Source organism: Gossypium raimondii, chromosome 9 (genome assembly GCF_025698545.1).
Source record: "Gossypium raimondii isolate GPD5lz chromosome 9, ASM2569854v1, whole genome shotgun sequence".
Lineage (NCBI taxonomy): Eukaryota > Viridiplantae > Streptophyta > Magnoliopsida > Malvales > Malvaceae > Gossypium > Gossypium raimondii.
The window spans coordinates 7533882-7555048 of NC_068573.1; the positions used below are offsets into that span (position 1 = coordinate 7533882).

At 31.9% G+C, this 21167-nt stretch overlaps 2 protein-coding genes across 4 annotated transcripts; one reads left to right on the plus strand and one right to left on the minus strand.

The window, feature by feature from the left end:
- Positions 1-9935: 9935 nt before the first annotated feature.
- LOC105798305 (RING-H2 finger protein ATL46) lies at positions 9936-12445 on the plus strand. 3 transcript variants are annotated; one of them, XM_012628330.2, is made up of 3 exons: positions 9936-10124; positions 10283-11337; positions 11695-12445. In XM_012628330.2, exons 2-3 carry the CDS (start codon positions 10287-10289, stop codon positions 11820-11822), a joined length of 1179 nt encoding a protein of 392 aa, XP_012483784.2. In that variant the 5' UTR covers positions 9936-10124; positions 10283-10286; the 3' UTR covers positions 11823-12445. The 3 variants fall into 3 exon arrangements, with proteins under 3 accessions (XP_012483784.2, XP_052476782.1, XP_012483783.1); XM_052620822.1 differs by having other exon boundaries at positions 9936-11337; XM_012628329.2 differs by lacking the exon at positions 11695-12445 and having other exon boundaries at positions 9938-11531.
- A 396-nt stretch (positions 12446-12841) lies between these two features.
- Positions 12842-21030, minus strand: LOC105798304 (potassium transporter 8). The gene is made up of 8 exons (XM_012628328.2): positions 20668-21030; positions 20089-20578; positions 19957-20010; positions 18065-18325; positions 14856-14908; positions 14459-14582; positions 14121-14375; positions 12842-14032 (listed from the first exon to the last, which is right to left on the minus strand). Exons 1-8 carry the CDS (start codon positions 20686-20688, stop codon positions 12996-12998), a joined length of 2295 nt encoding a protein of 764 aa, XP_012483782.1. The 5' UTR covers positions 20689-21030; the 3' UTR covers positions 12842-12995.
- Between the last annotated feature and the right edge of the window lie 137 nt (positions 21031-21167).

A 21167-nucleotide genomic window follows, 5' to 3' on the forward strand; every position in this document is an offset into this window, starting at 1 on the left:
ATACGTGTTCCCAATCTATTTCTCCTTTTATTCTTATTATCATTGATAATTTATTCATTTCGAGCTATGCTCCCAAATTAATTTTATTTGTATCCATTGTTATGATCTTTTTGCAAGCATGTTGCATTAGAATAATGATTAATGGACTAATAATACTTTCATAATGAGAGTTTTGCGTATTAATCTAGAAGTTTCTAAATAATATAGGAACCTGAAACTGGACTATTGTTTAGAACAAGCCAAGTTTAAAGGTTGAAATGTCTAAGAAGGAAAAGTCTAAGACTATTTCTTCGGATTTTGTTGTCAAAACATTGACTGAATAAAATGACAAGATGTCGTGATGGTGACAAAGCTTCAATAAACAAACAAGCAATGATCACCAAAGTGATAAAAAGAGGTTTCTCGGAAGAGAAAGTACTACAATTGTGCATAAACATTTGGTACGACACTTTGGGAATGGTGTAGGAGACCAAAGAGATTCAGATCCTGTATCCCTGAATTGCAGTAGGAGAGGATTGAGAAAAAGCCAGATCGTATACTCAGTGGGAGGAAGATGGTTCAAATTTTATGTCCCAAAGGTACAGTGGATTGAACCTTGAAGATTACAGTGTTACTAGCTGAACAAGATAGCATTTTGACGTGTCGGTAATGGGGCCTTAATGAACAACGAGAAATAACAACTCAAAAATTAAGATATCATTTTCATGACATTTTGCATTCATGCATACACATCTGGTTAGGAAATTTTGATTTCTTTTTATCATAACATTCTAATCACTAAGCATAAATAGGCTCATGAAATGGATTCTACAGGTTATGTTCCTCAGAACAGATCGATGAAACCACAAACCCTATACCACTGAAGTTGTAGTGGAATGGATTGAAGAAGATAGCAGATTTTGTCTTTCTGTATTGGCAGCGAAGTAGATCGAAGACACCAGCCTTGCCTCCCTGAGTTTGCAGCGGAACAGACTGAAAGTAGCAGATCTTGTCTTCCTGTATTGGCAGCAAAGTAGATCAAAAGCACCAGCCTTATCTCCCTGAGCAGTAGTGGAGTAGGTTGAAGATTGTAAATCATATCTCCCTAAGCAGTAGTAGAGAAGATCGAAGCCGACGAATCTTATCTTCCCAAGGTAGTAGGGAAGCAGATTTAAGCCACCAGTCTTATCTCCCTGAGCAGCAGTACAGTAGGTTGAAGATTGTAGATCCTGTCTCCCTAAGCAGTAGTGGAGCAGGTTGAATACGACAAATCTTATCTTCCCAAGGTAGTAGGAAAGCAGATTTAAGCCACCGGTTCTATCTCCCTGAGCAGCAGTAGAGTAGGTTGAAGATTGTAGATCATGTATCCCTAAGCAGTAGTGGAGCAGATCAAAGATGGCAAATCTTATCTTCCCAAGGTAGTAGGGAAGCAAATTTAGGCCACCAATTCTATCTCCCTGAGCAGCAGTAGAGTAGGTTGAGGATTGTAGATCTTGTCTACCTAAGAAGTAGAGGAGTAGATCGAAGACGGTGAATCTTATCTTCCCAAGGTAGTAGAGAAGCAGATTTAAGCCACCAGTCCTATCTCCCTGAGTAGCTGTGGAGTATGTTGAAGATTGTAGATCCTGTCTCCCTAAGCAGTAGTGGAGCAGATCAAAGAAAGCGACTCTTATTTTCCTGGCTTTGCAATGGAACAGATTAAAGCTAAAGGTAGCGAATCTTGTTTCCCTGGCATTGTAGTAGAATATATTAAAGCTGAAGTGGAGCGGATTAAAGCTGAAGGTAGTGAATCCTATCTCCTTGGTGTTACAGTGGAACAGATTAAAGCTAAAGGTAGCGAATCTTGTTTCCCTGGTATTGCAGCAGAGCAGATTAAAGCTGAAGGCAGCGAATCTTATCTCCCTGGCGTTAAAGTTGAAGTCGTCATGGCGAATCTTATCTTCCTAAAGTTGCAGTGGAGTAGATTGAAATCACTAATCTTATCCCCCTGAAGTTGCAGTGGGGCAGATTGATCGTACAAAGTCTTATCTCCCTAAAGTTGCAGTGGAGAAGACTGAAGATAGTGAATCCTATCCCATTGGCGTTACAGTGGAACAGATTAAAACTAAAGGTAGCGAATCTTGTTTCCCTGCATTGCAGCGGAGCAGATTAAAGCTGAAGGCAGCAAATCTTATCTCTCTGGCATTAAAATTGAAGAAAGTAAGTCTTATCCCTCTGAAGTTGCAGTGGGACAGACTAAAGATGGGAAATCTTATCTCCCTAAAGTTGCAGTGGAGCAGATTGAAGCCAACAAGTCTTATCTCCCTAAAGTTATAGTGGAGCAGACTGACTAAACCAATCTTATCTCCCTGAAGTTGCAGTGGAGCAGATTAAAGTTACTAATCCTACCTCCCTGAAGTTGCAGTGGAGCAGATTAAAATGATGGATCTTATCTCTCTGAAATTGTAATGGAGTGGATTGAAGACACCAGACTTATCTCATTGGCGTTATAGTGGAACAGATTAAAGCTAAAGGTAGCGAATCTTGTTTCCCTGGCATTGCAGTGGAGCAAATTAAAGCTGAAGGCAACGAATCTTATCTCCCTGGCATTAAAATTGAAGAAAGTAAGTCTTATCCCCCTAAAGTTGCAATGGGGCAGACTGAAGATAGCAAATCTTATCTCCCTGAAGTTGCAGTGGAGCAGATTAAAGCCAACAAGTCTTATCTCTCTGAAGTCGCAGTGAAGCAGACTGACTAATCCAATCTTATTTCCCTAAAGTTGTAGTGGAACAAATTGAAGTTACTAGTCCTATCTCCCTGAAGTTGCAGTGGAGCGGATTAAAATGATGAATCTTATCTATCTAAAGTTGCAATAGAGCAGATCGCATTAGACTTTATTAAAGCTACAAGTCTTATCTCACTGAGGTTGCAGTAGAGTAGACTGAAGATAGCATATCTTATCTCTCTGAAGTTGCAGTAGAGCAGATCACGATAAGTCCTATCTCCCTCAAGTTACAGTGGACCGGATTAAAATGATAAATCCTATACATCTAAATTTGCAGTAGGTCAGATTAAATCTACCATAATAAGTCTTATCTCCCTGAAGTTGCAGTAGAGCAGACTGAAGCTACTAATCCTATCTCCCTGAAGTTGCAGTGAAGCGGATTAAAATGATGAATCCTATACTTCTGAAGTTGCAGTAGGTCAGGTTAAATCTACCATGACAAGTCTTATCTCCCTGACGTTGTAGTGGAGCAAACTAAAACCACAAATCTCGTCCCCCTGAAGTTACAATAGAGTGGATTGAAGCTACAAGCCGTATCTCTCTAAAGTGCAGTGGAGTGCATCGAAGCAACAAGACACAATGGACTTGAAGGAGGCTACTTGAAGAAAAAAAGGCACCAAAAAGTCAAGATTTGGCGAGACCGGGCAAAATTGGTCCTTCTTAAAAGTCTTTGCTTCATTCCCGTTACACGACAATGAGCAAAGAGGGGCAACTGTAATCAGCCCAATTTGCCCGGTCTCAATAAATGTCCAAATTACAAAGCAAAAACAACGGGCCAATATGGCCTAAATTCCCAACCCAAATAGAAGCCCAATAACCCACAAGACCAATGTCGATTTTCAGAAAAAGAGGCAGTAACCTTAACCCTAGGTGCGCCGCACCTAGGTCTTCTGGCCCCTGACTCGCTGCCACACATCCTGCTCTGCCATCACCGCCACGGTCATGTCACCACCCCTCACTTGCACCGCCTTTACGTGCAAACAATAAAAGAAGCAGCACTAACAGTAAGAACGTAGGCTATAAAAGTCGAAATACAATGTAAAAACGGGGTCTTTTTTTGTTTTTTCTCTTTTTTTTTTCATGAACATGAAATAAAAAACATAACACCAAGGTGATATTTTATTTTTTGTTTTAGGTAATTATTTTGGTGATTTATTCCGATTTTTTATCTATTTTATTTTTTATATATATACGAAAATAACAAAAAAAAAGAAAGAAAAGGAAAATACTTACCTGCGTCGCGCCGGAAGGAGGGGAGGCGAGCGATTTTCCCTTTTTTTTTCGAGTTCGGGCTGACCTTTCAAGGGATTCGGCCTTGAATCTGGGTTCTATGGGGATCAACTTCAAACGGGGCTAAGAAAGGCCCGATTTTGCACCTCCGACCACCGCTTGCGACGGAGCTACAGCGGAGGTGCGTCGGAGCCTTTGGCCGAATCTTAACCAGCGAGAGAGAGAAGGTTGAGGGGAAACCTTCATTTTTTTTTCTAAAACATGGAAGAATGACCTTTTTTTTTAAAAAAAAAATCTAACTTATATAGGCTACCAAACGGTGTCGTTTAGGGTTGGCCTTGATAGCCCTAAAACGGCGTCGTTTTACTCCCAGACCCAATGCGCGACCCGACCTGCCACAGGATCCGTGCATTTTTAACTTTTGGGATATTTACCGCTTTGGTCCTTCTACATTTTTCTATCTATTAATGTAGATTATTTTTATTTGCAATTTAGACCCTATTATTTTTCTTTTATTTCGATTTGGTCCCCCATCAAAGCTATGCGTTTTGGAGGCCAAGATAAATTTCCTTTTGGCCCTTATACTTTTGAGCTCATCACGATTTAGTCCTTTTTTATGTTCTTCATTTTTTATTTTGGCCCTAAGGTTTTGTTTAGTTTCAATTTAGTCCTCTGTTTGGAATTTTAGTTATTTATTATTAAATTGATCATTTTAATATCATTATTACTATTATATTACATTGTTAATATTATTATTATCATTATTTACTCATTTATGTCTTATTAATTTCAAATTTTGTTATGTATATATACATACATGCATACATTTTTATAATATATATACATACATAATTTTTTTAATTTATATATATATATACATACCTATATATTATTTATACTTTATATATATATACGCATATACATACATACTTTTTAATATATATCTATATATATACATACATATATATATATATATATATATATATCTTTACATTTTAATTTTATTCATTTTCTTTATTGTTATTTACATGTTCATTATTATTTTGAAAGAACGTTGTAATTCTATTCGCTTATTTACTTGCTATTATATGATTGATTTGTCTCTTATATTTATTTATTTCATTTTGATGATTGTTCATATTATTCATACTTACATTATCGAATTCATTATTGTTTTGTTACGAGTATTAACATCGTGTTTTATTTCTACTATTTCGCATTAGATTAATTTTAGTCAATGCATAAATTATAATTTTTGAATAAGAAAAATTTCGTATTTAGATTCGAGAAGGTCGTACCCTAACTTACGGGGTTTTGATTTTCACAATAAATCTAAATATACGAATCTTTTCAAACTCAAGTTTTAAACGATCTTGGGAATTAAGAAGAGATCGTGTCATAACTTACTGGGCATGATCCCTTTTTCTCTCAAGTTTTAAACGATCTCAAGAATTAAGAAAAGATTGTGTCCTAACTTACTCGGCATGATCCCTTTTTTAGATCCGAGATAACTAAATATCTTTTAAATAAGTAAATATTTGGTATTCATTCGCGCATCGAGAATTCAAGACATTGTTTCCTAACTTACTAGATATAATTCTCTTTCTCGATTAACGTGAAATATGCCCTTTTCCCGAAAATTCTCAACATTTCAATAAAGGATCGTATTTTAAATCTCTTTAAAGTTTTCAATCTTCGACACTCAGACATTAATTAATCAACTAGGTATCAATTTTGGGCGTTACGAGGGTACTAATCATTCCTCGTACGTAATAGACTCCCGAACCCATTTTTCTGAAATTGTTTATTAAAAACAACCACTTTTCAAGGTGGCCTGATCACAACTTATCAAAAAGGATTGGTGGCGACTCTCGTATTCGTTTTCATTTTTAAAATCCAAGTCGACACCCCTTTTATCAAAAAAATAGTTTCGGCAGTTACAACGAACCAGTTCATGTTCTCTATCCTGGTGGCTGACACCTAATGGTGTAGCTTGACGTCCCATAATATGGCTTGGCTTTTGTCAAATGTTTATATGTAGTTCTAATGAAGTGGAGCTTATGCTCATTTGCTTGTAATGTTTTAAAAATCAATGAAAGTTTTGTTAAAAATATCGTAAGTGCTTAAAATTTAGAATTAAATCAACTTATTCATGCAATAAATGTGTGGGATAAATGTTAAAAATTAGACTTAATCTATATTTTAGTCATTGGAGTATATCGGTTTTTTTTTTTTACTTTGGTTCTTAAAGTTTTTTGGCCACTTTAGTCCCTAATGTTATCAAGCGTTCTCAATTCAGTCCCTAACGTTATCTAATGTTTTTGGTTTAGTCCTTTGGCTGTAAAAAAAAAGTCATCCAATCTTATGTTGTCATGTGTCGGAAAATGACATCACTGTGACATCATCATAAAACCTTAAAAATATTTTAAAATTACTAAAATTATAAAAAAATTACGAAAATTTATTAAAATTATTAGAGATAGAAAAAGATATAAATTATTAAACAATATAAAATTGATATAATCACAAAAAAGTTTACACAAAAGTATTAAAATTATTTAAAATTACGAATTTTATTAAACTTATTAAAAATAAAATATATGAAATTACAAAATTATTATAAAAATATAAAATACTAAACTTTTTTTTAAAATATTAGAGATTTTAGTATTATTTTAAAAAATTTCCACCATATTTTTAATATTTTTAGTTGGATTTGATTTTTTTGAGGAAGAAAAAGCTGAAAATCAAGAGAAAAAAAAATCTAATTTGTCATTTTTCTATTGGAAAGGAATAAGGATAACGTGGAATCACAGTTTCATACCATCATTTCTCATACTTGAATCACAATCAAAATTTTATATGTATAATTGCAACAAATCAAAATATTTCTAATGACAAACTTTTGCTGACTAAGGGCAGTTCTTCATTGCTTAAAAAAAGCACTTCTGACTTTAAAAGCACATTTGAAAGAAAAGCTATGAAGAACAATGTCGCTTTTATTTTGAATTTTAGCTTTTAAGTCTTTTTAAAAAGATTCGAAAAAGAATGAAAAGGAGAAGCTAAAAATTTTAGCTTTTTCTCTCCCAAAAGCACTTTTGGTGCTTAATTACTTTTTTACCCCCAATAACATAATATTTTTCTTTTTTTTTTCTTGGTGCTTAATTACAATTGTGTTAAAATCATTAATTAAAAATAAAAAATATTTTTAAAATACTAATTACAAATATTTAATGGTTATATTTAAATATTTAAAATATAGTCTATATATTCTAATTAAATTTTATAAATAATTAATATTTTTACTTAAAATATTTACAATTTATATTTTATATATTAAAATATTAACAACAAGTTATAATAAATTTTTTATATTATTACTAAAATATAATAATATTAACTAATTTAAATATTATTTAAATGCATATTTGTTACTTGATAATAACATGTCTAAAATGGATATTTTATTTCTCAAAGTTACTTTTTGATAGCAATGCTAAATAGTCAAAATTTAAACTAAATTTTTCAAAAGTAACAATGAAAAACTGGCCCTAAATCCATATGATTCATGGCAGATCATCATCATATATCAACCAAATCATGTTTTTTTTTTTTTTACAAATTGAAATAATTAAAGGGAAAACATTCATTAATTAGATGGAATGCCCAACTACAAACAACCTTAATCACTTAAATCTGTCCCTTAAATATATATATATATCTTCCTTCAAATATCCAATCCAACCAATGTCTTACTGTCATCCAATCCTTCACCTAATTGGCCTTTTAACATCAAAAGGTGAAAAGATTGAAGAAAGGTTTCACATCTCCCATACTCAATTACAAGTTAAACCAAAAACACTTCAAGAAATGTGACAATTAAACTACATTTTTTTTGAGACCAACAATAACCTAAGATTCAGCTTTAAAACTCAGATCATTTCAATGAAGTGGGGGCTGTAATGTTCTTGTTTCTTGCATTTCTTTAATACTTTGCTTGAATGGAGACTGAGTGTACTTATGCAAATAAATGTTGGGTTTTGATTATGAATGGATATATAATATATGCGGTTGGTTGAAGAGATAGGATTCGATAAGCAAGTGTTTGATAAGAATTTTAATCGCTGCTTTATACAAATCAAGACAATTATGTTTTTTTATTTTATTTTTGAAAACATGGAAATAATTAACAATATTCTATTTTCATTTCATTAATAAATATCTTTCATCAATTAATTAGGAAAACAAATCTTAATATTGAGAAAGAAAATCGATTTTGGACCCAATAGAGTAATTAGATCGAAAGTAAAATTATTACTTTTAATTCTCTTTAAGGATAAAATGTAATTACATTGTAATTTTCTATATTATGTTTGATAGTATAAATTGTAATTACGCAACTATATAGTTTTAAATTAAAAAGAATACTAATTATTATAAAATTATCGATAATGTTTGAGAAAAATTTCAAACAAGTAAAAATCTAAATATCAAATCATATGAAATATAATAGTAGAAGAAAGTATTTGACAAGACGATTGCTAAAAAAATTAATAAGAAAAATGAACATGTTATGTAATTTTATTTAATTACTCTAACATTCTATATTTGTCGGATTATTTTCCTTTTAACATTAAACATATTCTCCTTACTATCGGACCGAAGTATAAATAGTTAATAAAAACACTATGCAATTTAGTAAAATTAGTGTAATTAATTTATAATAAATATTATTTAATTATTTTGAAGATCAAAATACATGAAAATTTATTTTTAATAAAAATTAAATTAGTAAAACAACATATAATTATTCCTTAAAAATTAAAATATATATTCTAAAACTAAAATATCATTATTATATAAAAGAAACTTTTTAAACTTAAATAATATATTGGTATATTTGGAAAGCAGTATGATAATTAAATTTGAGTGTAATTGCATTAATTTAATGATATGCACTTTACAAATAAGGGCAAACTACCTATTTAGTCATCTAAGTTTACCCGTGTTCGATTTTGGCCACCCATTTAAATATTTGATTATTTTAGTCACTCCAGTTAGATAAATTGTCAATTTTAGTCACTTCTATTAAATAAGTTGTAAATTTTAGTTACTTTACCTTTAAATGACTTTAGTCACTAGATAGAATGTTGATGTGATAATATTTTAACTGGTATAATAATAAATTTAGCCCTTAACACTTTGAATATTCTGTCAATATAGTCTTAATTCTAAAAAATTAATAAATTTAACTCTCAATATTCACACATTTTTTCAATTTAGTCCAAATTCTAAAAATTCAAAATAAATAATTGAAAAGATATATTATTTATTATAAAAGACATAAAATAATATATATATATATATAATTCTTAACTTGAAAATTTGAAATGTATATTTAATTGAATAACAATGATTTTTTTAAAAAATTCTTATGTTTTCAGATAACAAATAAAACATCCTTTCTTTTGTTTAAACCCAAAACTTTCAATTACCTTAAACTCATTTCTAAGTTTTTAAAATTATAATGTTTTTGAATTTTAGAATTTGGACTAATTTGATAAAATGTACAAAGTGTTAAGGATAAATTTGTTATCATCTTGATAAAAAGATTATCACATCAACATTTTGTTAGTGACCAAAGGCAAAGCATTTAATAGTAGAATGATTAAAATAAAAAATTTTGAATTGAATAACCAAAATAAAAACGCTAATAAACTCGAGTGACTAAATAAATAGTTTAACCTAAGAATAATTACATTATTAGGTGATTTTTTAATAAAAGTTAAAAGTTTTTAGGCAAGTTAGCCCAACCTCTGAGAAGACCCAAATATTAAACAAGACAAGGACAGCATCAAGCTGCCTGCTTATGGTTGACCCTTTGAACCCCACGCGCTCATATTGGGAAGTAGGGCCAATAATCCAGCTTTTCTTTTTGGCATCCTTTAACCTTGCACTTTGGAACCTATTGCTGATGTTCTGCCACTCTCATGGTTCTTTTTTTATTGTTCCCACCAGAAGCTAGAAGAAAAGGAAAAGAAAACCCAAATACCAATAGTGTTTTTTGACATTGGTTTATTTTGATAAATACTTAGATTAGATACCTTTCTCCCATTGTAAGGCTTTTTTCTTTCTAAAACTACAGCCTTTGGTAAGTTTCAAACACTCAAACTTTGGTAAATTTCTTCCCTTTATTGATAATGTAATGTTTTTTATGTTAGTGCAAAGGAAATGTTTTGCTTTGAACTTTTTTTGTTAGGCTGAAATTTCGGGGGTTTGGGGTTTTGAAGTTATGGTCTTTGAGTGCAGATATATGATCTGTGGGATGTTAGAAAGCAAAGAAAATAGTTGGGTTTTGGAACATGACCATTTGAAGATGTCTTGGTTTCACCATTATCATCAAATCAAGCAAAAAGATGGCTACTTTCAATACCCATCTCCTCTTCTTCTACCCCCTTATGCTCCTCCTGGTTTTCATAAAGATTCAAGCCCTTCATCACCATCATCATCATCTGGTTCTAGAATCAGTCCAGCACTTCTTTTCATTATAGTAATCTTGGCTGTCTTGTTTTTCATCTCTGGTCTTTTACATCTACTTGTTAGATTCCTTACAAAACATCCACCTTCATCCACATCTTCACAATCTAATAGATACCCTGAAATCTCCACTTCTGATGCTCTCCAAAGACAGCTTCAACAACTGTTTCACCTCCATGATTCTGGGTTAGATCAAGCTTTCATTGATGCTTTACCTGTTTTCCACTACAAAGAAATTGTTGGTTTGAAAGAGCCTTTTGATTGTGCTGTTTGTTTGTGTGAATTTTCAGAGAAAGATAAGCTTAGATTGCTTCCTATGTGCAGCCATGCTTTCCATATCAATTGTATTGACACTTGGCTTTTGTCAAACTCAACATGCCCTCTCTGTAGGGGCACACTTTTCACTCCTGGGTTTTCAATGGAGAACCCAATGTTTGAATTTGATGAGATAAGGGAAGATGAAGGACTCCATGGTCAAAAAACAATGGAAATAGAAGAAATTGTAGTTGACAAAGGGGTGTTGCCTGTGAGACTAGGCAAATTCAAGAGGCTAGATGGTCAACCAAGGGAATCATTAGGTGAAACAAGTAGCAGCAATTTAGATGCAAGAAGGTGTTTTTCAATGGGTTCATATCAGTATGTGCTTGGTGCTTCAGATCTTAGGGTCACCCTCTCTTATGATAAACGCCATGGATGTGATGTTAAGCCATCAGTTGAAGGAAAAAAGATTAGCAGTGCAAGTAAAGGAGAGAGCTTTTCAGTTTCTAAGATATGGCTTTGGTCTAAGAAAGGAAAATTGTCAACTTCTTCTTCAGATGAACAAATGGGTATGCCTTCTTCTCTTAATACAGAACTACCACCATGGTTGGTGAAAACACAAGAAAAATGAATGTAATTTCTCTTAATAGTATCTGGTTTTAGCCATTGTTTAATTAGATCATGCTTGTTATATGTGCTTTTGCTTAGCTCCTCTGAAATTTTTTGATGTGCTAATTCTAATATCATGATTAGTTTACAATGATGATTTGCTCATTGTAACTTGAATGGAATGAGGGGATAGAATTCATGTAGGTAATCCCATGTTACTCGAACTTGTTTCTCATATTATTTAGAGGGTCTTTGAGGGTCATACCGCTATAATCATGTCTGAAAATATGCCCGACATTACGGCCGTTTTCTTGCAGCTTCAGCTCAGTCCGCCGCCAACATTCGTTGCGATGAATCGCAACTGAAAAACACTTGTGCAACTGCAATTTTGAATCCTTCCCGTCTATGTAGTGTGACAAATTGTGTAGGTTATTTCATAGGTTAATTTTGGGTAAATGTACCATAGAGGCCCCTGTATTGGGAGTTAGATTGCATTTTGTCTCATTTATTCAAAAAATGGGCAAATTAGTTATACGTTAGAATAAAGAGCAAACCGGTTCTTTCTGTTAAAAATTTCATCCATTTCTACTGTTAAAAATTAGCGTCACTAACGGAATAATCAGATAGTTACACAAGGCATGCCATGTGTATCTCATGCTGACGTATAGGACCAGTTTTTAACAGTAGAAATGGATGAAATTTTTAATAGAATGATCAATTTACTCTTTGATCTAATGTACAGGGTTTAATTTGTCAATTTTTTAAATTGAGGCAAAATGCAAATTGATTCGTAATATTATGCTCTAGTAAAAGGTTATGATTAAGGGTGAGAAGGTTCTAATTTTACCACTTTTAGATCATGCCATTTTTCATTGTTTCTCTTGGGTTGTCTGTCCCATGTTATGTTACTCGAATTCGGGTATATCGTTACACACATGTTCGAATATAAATAAGACACGGGTATTTCGAAAAAAATGAAGAGTACTAGTTTCAAGTTTGAAGCATGGTGGGTGTCCCCTAACTTGTAGGAATCATAAATCTACTTCAAGGTGCAAACTTTTCATTCAATGTTTACTGTTTTTATGGCAAGACAGGCAATTTGATAGTTGGATTGATTATTTGCAATCAATTTCAACACTCCTATAAAAAGAAAAAGAAATCATGGTAGTGCTTTTGCTTTTTTTCTTTGGCTTTTGATGTGGTGCTTCAGTTTTTTTCCCCTTTGTCCCCATTTCTTTTTCTTTTTGAAAACTAAATATCAAATTCTATAACTTTAAGGATAATGTGCACTCAATCTGTTGTTTCTAAAGAGTGATCTTTGGCTTCGGAAGTGGGCAATTGATGGTGGGATCCATGAAAGCTCCCCCTTTTTTTCTTTCTTTCTTTGTTTAGAAAATGAATATCCAAGTGTCAATATCGGTATTCGCTTCGAATCCAAGTAGATAAAAAGGATCATGTAAACTCTTACAGTAGAACTCAGATTGCATTTTACTTTTTTTACCTAAAAAGTAAGCAAATTAGTTTTTATACATTAGTTTTCATACAATAACATTATTTCAAACCAGAGCCTCGAAAAAAAACCTTTAAAGGAAGAAAATAAGTTAATACATAGAAATATTTATACCAAGTATACCATCCCAACTTCTAATGTAGATGCATGAGAAATGCTTAAAGCATAAGTTGGCTCTCTAGAGTTTCTTCTCAAGAAATCATATCCATAATTTATCACTATTCTCTTCATCAAATTTGATCCTTTCTTTGCTCTTACATATGAATGCCCCAATATGAATGCCATGCCTGATTCCCTAGCTTCCATTAGTTCCCGCAATTCCTCTCTCGCCTCACTGTCAATCTGGGGACTTTCCGGGACCACAAACCTCACCCTTTTCCTTGGCTTCTCGGGGGACTTTGCGCTTACTATTTCAGATGAATCTTCATGATCATCACCACCATCTGCACAAATTGACACACCTTGTGAATTCGATGATGATGTCCCAATAACTGTCATTTTCTCATCGCTTTCCATTCTCGTAATATGTTCGGGCCGTTCTGACCGGATGAATTCTGCAATGCTGCAAGTGAGATCTTTCTCGAATTCAATATCATCTTTGTGAATATCTCGATATCCATACCGTGCAATACACCGATAAAGCCTATACCCTTTCGGACCAACTCTTCCGACTAGGAACCGTTCCCCGGGACTAACATGGGGCACTGGAACTGATTTGATGCAAAGAAACACTACTACTTGGTGGAAAGCTAGAAGGTTGGTGACAAAGTGAGAAAAAATAGCCGGGATCCCGGAAACTAGCTCGGTATGTATAAGCCCAATGCCTCGAACCCGAACGATACCCAAAGTAGGACCGAGAGCAAGGAGCCAATTTATTGAGACCTTATTCTGAACATCAAACTCGTATTTCTTTAGTGTTCCATAGTGCCAAACGTACATTATGACTGAAAAGATTAAAGCAAGGGCTATGGGAACCCAAGCCCCTTCAAGGAACTTCATGAGAGATGCTGAGAAATACAGTGCTTCAATGGAACCAAAGAAGAATAGAAAGAAAACAGCTAACAAGACACTTTTATGCCAGCATAACACAATAACCAGAGACATTAAGCATGTTGTAACCAACATAACTGTAATAACTGCCAAACCTGTCATATAAAAGAAGATGATGGTGTCAGATAATTGGAATAATCGAATCGAAATTGAACCGAATTTAATAAAACCGACAATATGTACCAGAGGCATTCCCCATGCGTTTGGTGTCTCGGAAACCGATGGTTACAGCCAAGCATAAGAGCATCAAAGTCCAGTTGATCTGTGGGATGTAAATCTGGCCATGAATTTTGGATGAAGTGTGGATGATTTTGATCTTAGGGAAACAACCCAAAGCAGAACATTGTTTGATAATAGAAAATGTTCCAGTTATGATGGATTGACTTCCTACAACTGCTGCAAGTATGGCTATAACCAGAACTGGCCATCTTATTTTCTCTGAAAAACATCACCAATGGTGCCTAAGCTTAGCAAATAACAACTTTGAAGATCGAAGAACATCGGTTTCGTCGAACACGTACCTGGTACAGACACGTAGAATCCGATCCTGTAGTCGGTTTCATTGATATGGTGCTTAGAAAGATAAGCAGCTTGGCCCATGTATGCAAGAATTAAAGAGGGGTAAACCACAAAGGTGAAAGCAACCTGCAGGACAATAATTTGGATCCTTGTTAAGTCACTGCATCAAATATTACGTAGGCATTGGGAAATAACTTGAATACAGAGGAAGTAGATGGTATTCTTCACCCTCTACCTATCAGTTGTTGATCAACAATGCATTCATGCATGCAACTAAGTTATGTATCCAACTCGAGTTTTAGCTAAGTTGATTCATAAAATGATTTTTAAGAAGCGGTATTCAATAGGTTTGAATTCGAAAAAAAAAAAAACTTATGAGCCTGAAAACAACTAAAATACCTTGATAGACAACTGTGAAAAATGTCCAAGATCAGCAAACATAGCTTCTGAGCCTGAAACAATGAGAAGATGAACATTAGCACAGGAAAATGGCAATCAAGTCAATGTCAAAAGATATGGTAAAGTTCTGTGATACCGATATTTGGGTTTAACTTGACACTAATACAAATGTTAAAAAGTTATTCCAAATATATATATTTTTATAATATTTAGAACATAATATTAAAGTATCATATCTTCATATTCATATTCAAATATGTGTCGTATTAATAATGACAAATCAAAACTTGGTTATCATGTTAAAATCCATCCCACCATTATAGGATTTTTTTTTAAGAATTGGATTTAAAACTAAGGTGCCTAAATTATATATCAATATATATGAAATGATTGGTTGAGTTGGTATCACCTCAATCAAGTCTTAACTCAACTAGAAAATTATCAAAAGTACATTTATTTTATGAAGTTAATATATACAAAGTAATTGAACTTGACAATTTTTACCTATTTAGTACTTAAAATTTTTTTTGGACCTAATTCATACCTAAACTTGAAAACCCTAAGTTAATTTAGTGTTTTTTTACTTAATGACAAATTTGGCCACTAACATTTACTCATTTTGTCAAAATGGTCCTAATTGTATTTTTGAGCTTTTTTATGCCATCAACCTTTGTTCTTTTTTTTCAAATTGCTTTTTTTAACAGATTTGATGAAAGTACCGTTAAAAAAGTTAACGGGGATAATGTGGAATTTCATATGTGGAATATTTTTAATGAGATATAATTTATTATTTAGATAACTCAATAAGATAATTACATGTGAAAAATAATAAAATAAATAATACGTTAAATTTAAAAAATAACTCTTAATTTAAAGAAAATAAACGTAATTGTCTAAAAAAATTAACTCAGTAGAAAAACTTCTCAGTAAACAAACGTATGAAAGATTGAAACCTTTTGAAAGAAAAGAAAAATTAAAACCTTAATTTTTTGTCACGTGCCGTAATGTGAGGCTGCCCTATGCCGTCATATTATTGATTGTCAGTGCCATATAAGCATGTGTTACTAGTTTTAGTTAGTTACCTAAAGAAAGTATCAAGTTGACTTCCAATTTTTAAGTTTAGGTACTATTTAGGTATAAAAGAAAATTTTATGTAGATACCTCAATATATATTAGCTCTTTTAAACCAAAAATATTTTTATATTTTAATAAATCTATATATATATATATATATATATATATATAATATGACAATAAAGGATTTGACCCAATACATTATACTCTTCACTAATTTAATTTACCATTTCAATTAAAGTCATGTTTGCTTTTTATATAGATTTTTTTATATATTGTTACATAAATATTTTTACTCAATAATATATTTATATTTTCCTATTATCTATAATTAGATTATGGTAGGATGTGTGAAAATTTTATAAAATATTTTCCTATTCTCTATAATATATATTCATATATTTTATTTGTAATTTCTTATGTTTATAAGATATATATATATATATATATATTCAGTTTAGTTTTGTAAAATTTTGGAATAGGTTGGGGAAGGATTCAAGAATCGTTCTAGGGTCGGGGTCGAAGTTGAATGATAAAGTATTAAATATTGGTGGGTGGGTTGCATGACAAATTCTAGTCTGGGTTTAGATTTTTTCGAAATTTATTGGATTAAGTCGATTTTGGAGAGAGAAGACTGGATGAGTTTTCAACAGATTTAGTAGAAAAAAACTTACAACTGGACGCGTTTTTTTGTTCAGTCAACAAAGCGCGTTCAGCTGGACGTGTTTTTTTTCTCTCTCCACCGTTTTCATTTAGAGACTTTAGGGTTTTTTAAAGCTTAGGTTTAGGATTCTTTTAAGGGTTTTTGTTTAGGTTTTGTAAGAGTTTTTGAAGTTTAAGGTTTAGGGTTTTTGTTTTAGGTCTTCAAGTTATTATTTTAGGGAATTTTTTATTTTTTAACATTTTTATATATTCTTTAAGATTTTTTTATAATATTTATAGTTGGTGAAAAGTATAAATTTTAGAGTTGTTATAAAAATTTTGAGTTTTATAAATAACATTATTTTTAAAATTTTGAAATTATTCTGAATCTTTTGTCATTATTGTGAGACCAATTTGGTAATTTTCAAAACTGCGAGGTACCAAAAGGGAATTTACACTAATTTTTTATTTGAATTATTTGGATTGTAAAATTTAACTCGATTTGAAATTGAAGCTCGAACAAAACATGAGAGTGAACTAAGAGAATTGAGTGAGAATTAAGAGAGCATTGAGAATAAATTGAGAGAGAGTTGAGAGTGAATTGAAAAAGTGAAAAATTTGGGGTTTAAATAGGAAAAAAAATTAAAGTTAGGGGGAGGGAGTCATTGGAATTCAACCGTCAGGGGTAGCGGGAAATGCGTCCAACTGGACGTGCCTTACTAACTCAGCAAGAAAACATGTCTAACTAAACTCGTTTTCACAAAATCAGTCTAACTCGATAAAATTTAAAAAACGATCTGATCCAATAGTTTTTTTTATTAAAATTCAGCATTTTTGAGTAATTCACCAAAAAGAATATGGCTATCCCATTGCCATTCTTAGTCGCAAGGCTAAACAGAAAAATGGAGAAAATTGAAAACGGTTCCAATTGTAGTATTTGGTTCCACTTCAATTTCGTTTATTTTTTAAATATATTCTATTCAATTGAATTTTTGATTCGCAAGCTAAAAAAATTGTTTTTATTTAATTTTTAAATTTTTTATAATATAAAAATAAATATTTTATATGCAAATGAGTGAAAATAACTTAAAACACTATATAAAAAATTATGTGTAAAAAACTTTAGAAATTGATGAACCAAACTTATCCGATATAGTGAAACTTGGTTAGATGGATTTGGTTTATATATATATATTCGGTTCAACATTTTAAAAATCGAAGTAGACCAATTAGGTCGGGAACTAGCTACTGTACCGGTTTGGAGAGTGACAAAATCATTTGACCCATAAACTGATACGAACTAGTTGAATCGGGCTAAAAGTCGCAATTGAAACAATTACTTTATAATTTTTAAACTAATTTTGAATGTTCAATAATTTATTTGTTTTAAATCAGATGATCGAATCAAATTAAAAATTGTTAGATTGATTAATTTGACTATCGATCCGGTTCTAAAAAAAGTGAGGATAATATAAGTAGAGTTGAGTTTGTACCTGTAATACAAAGCAAGATCCCACCAAGTGACATCCAACCTTTCTTTTGGGTCTTCTTCAAGAACTTGTACATGTAATATGGAGAGAGTGCTTGGTAGACATGGGGGTTCCATTCACAAATGTTGTAAATCCCAATTGCACTGATGCACAATAGCCATGTTATTACAACGGGTGCAAACAAGAACCCCACCCGGTTGGTCCCATAATGTTGGAGTGCAAACAAGAATACCAATATGGCACAAGCTGCTGGAACTTCTACATCTGCACAATCAATGCACATAAATTAAGTAGGCTTCTCTTTTTTTAATCACCTAATTTAAGATAGTATTAGAGCTCTCGAGTTGATATCCTAACAGTCCCGAACCATTTCTTTTTAGCTTGAGTTTTTACTAACGTGTTCAATGGTCAGATTATTCACTCAAGTATGAAGTTTGTCCAGGCTTGAATAAAAATATTAAATTCGAAATATAGATTTAAGCATAAAAAAACCTTTACAAGTTTAAGTGATGAAATTTTAAAAAATTATATATTTATTTCTATAGCCTAAACGGTACAGGCAGAATTAAAGTATTGATTCAAATCTCATATTTTTAAAGAAATCTTTTTTAATATTTTTACACTTCACATAATTTTTAAAAATCATTTTGAATGAATTTTGGATAAATAGTTATCCAGGTTCAATATGAAATTAGACAACTATTTATTCAGATTCATTCTAAATTTAAATTTTAAATAATCTTTTATTTACTGACGTGACAATTGATATTTACAGTCAATAATCACATTAGTGATATAACAGTCAAAAGATGAAAACATTGGTTAAAAACTTAATTAAATGCATTTTTCGCAACAAAAAAACCAAATTTGCAAAATTTAAAATACCAAAAGATTTTTTTAATGTATTTCTCTGGTTATGATTCTTATCCTTAAAACAAAGTTAACTTTTTCTTGCATTACAACGACAGCTTAACACATGAAATTTGACACTTTCTATAATCTTCTTCTGATTTATGAAATCAAACTTCTTTTCTTAGCCACATGTTCCTCATTTAACCTTTTGTTTTCATTTTATATATAAAAAGCTATCAACTTGATCCTCCACACCATCATCTACCTAATCATAATTAATTAGATTGATAGTGATTTGAGTTTTATTAAAACAAGGAATCTGCCTTAAGCCCTTAATTACATTTTGTGGAGGCCCCACTCTAATGCAGAAGCTTATCACCATTTTGACAACCCCTACTTTGTCCTTAGACTAAATAATTCACATTATATATTTGGGTTAATTTCATTAAACGTCCTTGAACTATTTCCTAAATTTTATATTAGTCCTAAACTTCAAAAACAGTTTACCTGAGTTCCCAAAATATAAGTAGGTTATTCTTTCAGCCTACTCATCAATTTAGGCGTTAAATTGGTAATAAAATCTAGCGTAGAGTGTATTTAAGATACATGGGTCAAATTGTATGTACATGTGTGCTTACTGCATGGATAACATGGATCTACCATATTTTTTTGAAAAAATTGTCAATAAAAGTGAGAAGGTTATTTTTTTTTAATATGTCATATCCAAGCTGTTAATATAGTAAAACACAGATGTATTCACAATTTGATCACATATTTTAAATATGCTTCAGCTCAAATTTAAGCTAACATTTAACACCGAAGCTAATGGAAGAACTTGATGGATAGAATTTTGAAGTTCAAGGACCAAGTTATACTCTCATTCATAGTTTGAGGATATCTGATGAAATTAACCGTATATATATATATATATATATTTGATACGCTGCTATGTATGTGTTTTCTTAATTATCAGTTCACTAAAACTAATGATCTGCAAATTGCAATGAGAAATACAAAATATGGCTTCTAAATTAGGAACTTACAACGATGTTGTTCTTTGGACATTGAAAGCTCCAATCCTGACACTGCTGAAAAAACTGCACAAACCAAGAAATCTCAGGTCACTAATGAATCCGAGTTTTAAAAAAAAAAAAACCCAAAATTGAAAGTTGTACCAGAAATTGCAGGTGTGAGGACACCATCTCCAATGACCATGCAAGTCCCAATCAAAGCCAAAACAAGCAAAAGCCTTTGCAAAAGTTTGTGTTTCTCTAAAGTTGATTTCAAACTAGACCCTAAAAAGCTCTTACTAATTGATGAAATCCCATCTTTTTGGTACTCCGATAGTTCTTCATCTGCAAGCTGACAATTAGGCAATGAACAAAGCCTTGCATGTCTACAAAGCAATGAATACAAAGCAAAAGTGCCACCTTCACCATTATCATCAGCTTTGAGCACAATGAACACATATTTCAACAATGGCATCAATGTTAATGTCCAAAACACAAATGATAAAACCCCATAAATCTCCTCATTTGTCTCAGAGTGATGAATATCTTCAGCAAATGCACTTTTGTATACATATAAAGGGGAAGTACTTAAATCTCCATAAACAACACCTAAACTTTGATAAGCCAATGTTAATACATTCTTCCATGATTCCCTCTGCAAACACAAAACAAAAACAGCTTAAAATGATTTTTTCTTTTTGAAGGTTTCATCCTAATGAATACCCAGTGTGCCACATGTCTTACCTTGTTCGGTCCAAAATCCATCCTAAAAACTGTCAATTGGACCACTCAAAATCCATTCTTTCAGCAAGTGAAAAACCAAATACAAAGAACTAGGCAATGTAGACAAAACATCAAACACCTAACAGGTGAATAATCTTTTTAGAGAGAATGGTTTTCAGTGATACAAGAATCAAAGAATATTATGGGGAATGTTTAGTTTTGAAGTGAGAAAACAAAGACAAGATGGCTAGAGAGGAAAGCAAATGGAGATATTTTGAAGATTAAAAACTTGGGTTTTTCTTTTGGCTCTCCATTTTGTTGGGGTTTTTTAGGAAGAAAAGAAAAGTAAGTTTGTTTTTGTTTTGAGTGGGAAATTGAAGGACCAATTTGTAAACTGGGAATGCACTAACTGAAAATTGAATTTAATTTTTTTTTTCTCTTTTTCTATGAAACCTAACTTTGACCACTCACATTAATATCTCTTTTTTTTTCTTTAATTGTTTTCCTGAAAGAGTTGATGA

Bases quoted from the DNA above. Each gene is read 5' to 3' on its own strand.
- LOC105798305 (XM_052620822.1), top strand. From the start codon at position 10,266: ATGGTCTTTGAGTGCAGATATATGATCTGTGGGATGTTAGAAAGCAAA. The intron at 11,338-11,694 runs GTATGCCTTCTT...GTTTTCTTGCAG, and splicing joins TTCTTCAGATGAACAAATGG to CTTCAGCTCAGTCCGCCGCC.
- LOC105798304 (XM_012628328.2), bottom strand. From the start codon at position 20,688: ATGGATTTTGGACCGAACAAG. The intron at 20,011-20,088 runs GTACAACTTTCA...TGGTTTGTGCAG, and splicing joins CCTCACACCTGCAATTTCTG to TTTTTTCAGCAGTGTCAGGA. The intron at 14,909-18,064 runs GTACAAACTCAA...TCATTGTTTCAG, and splicing joins GATCTTGCTTTGTATTACAG to GCTCAGAAGCTATGTTTGCT.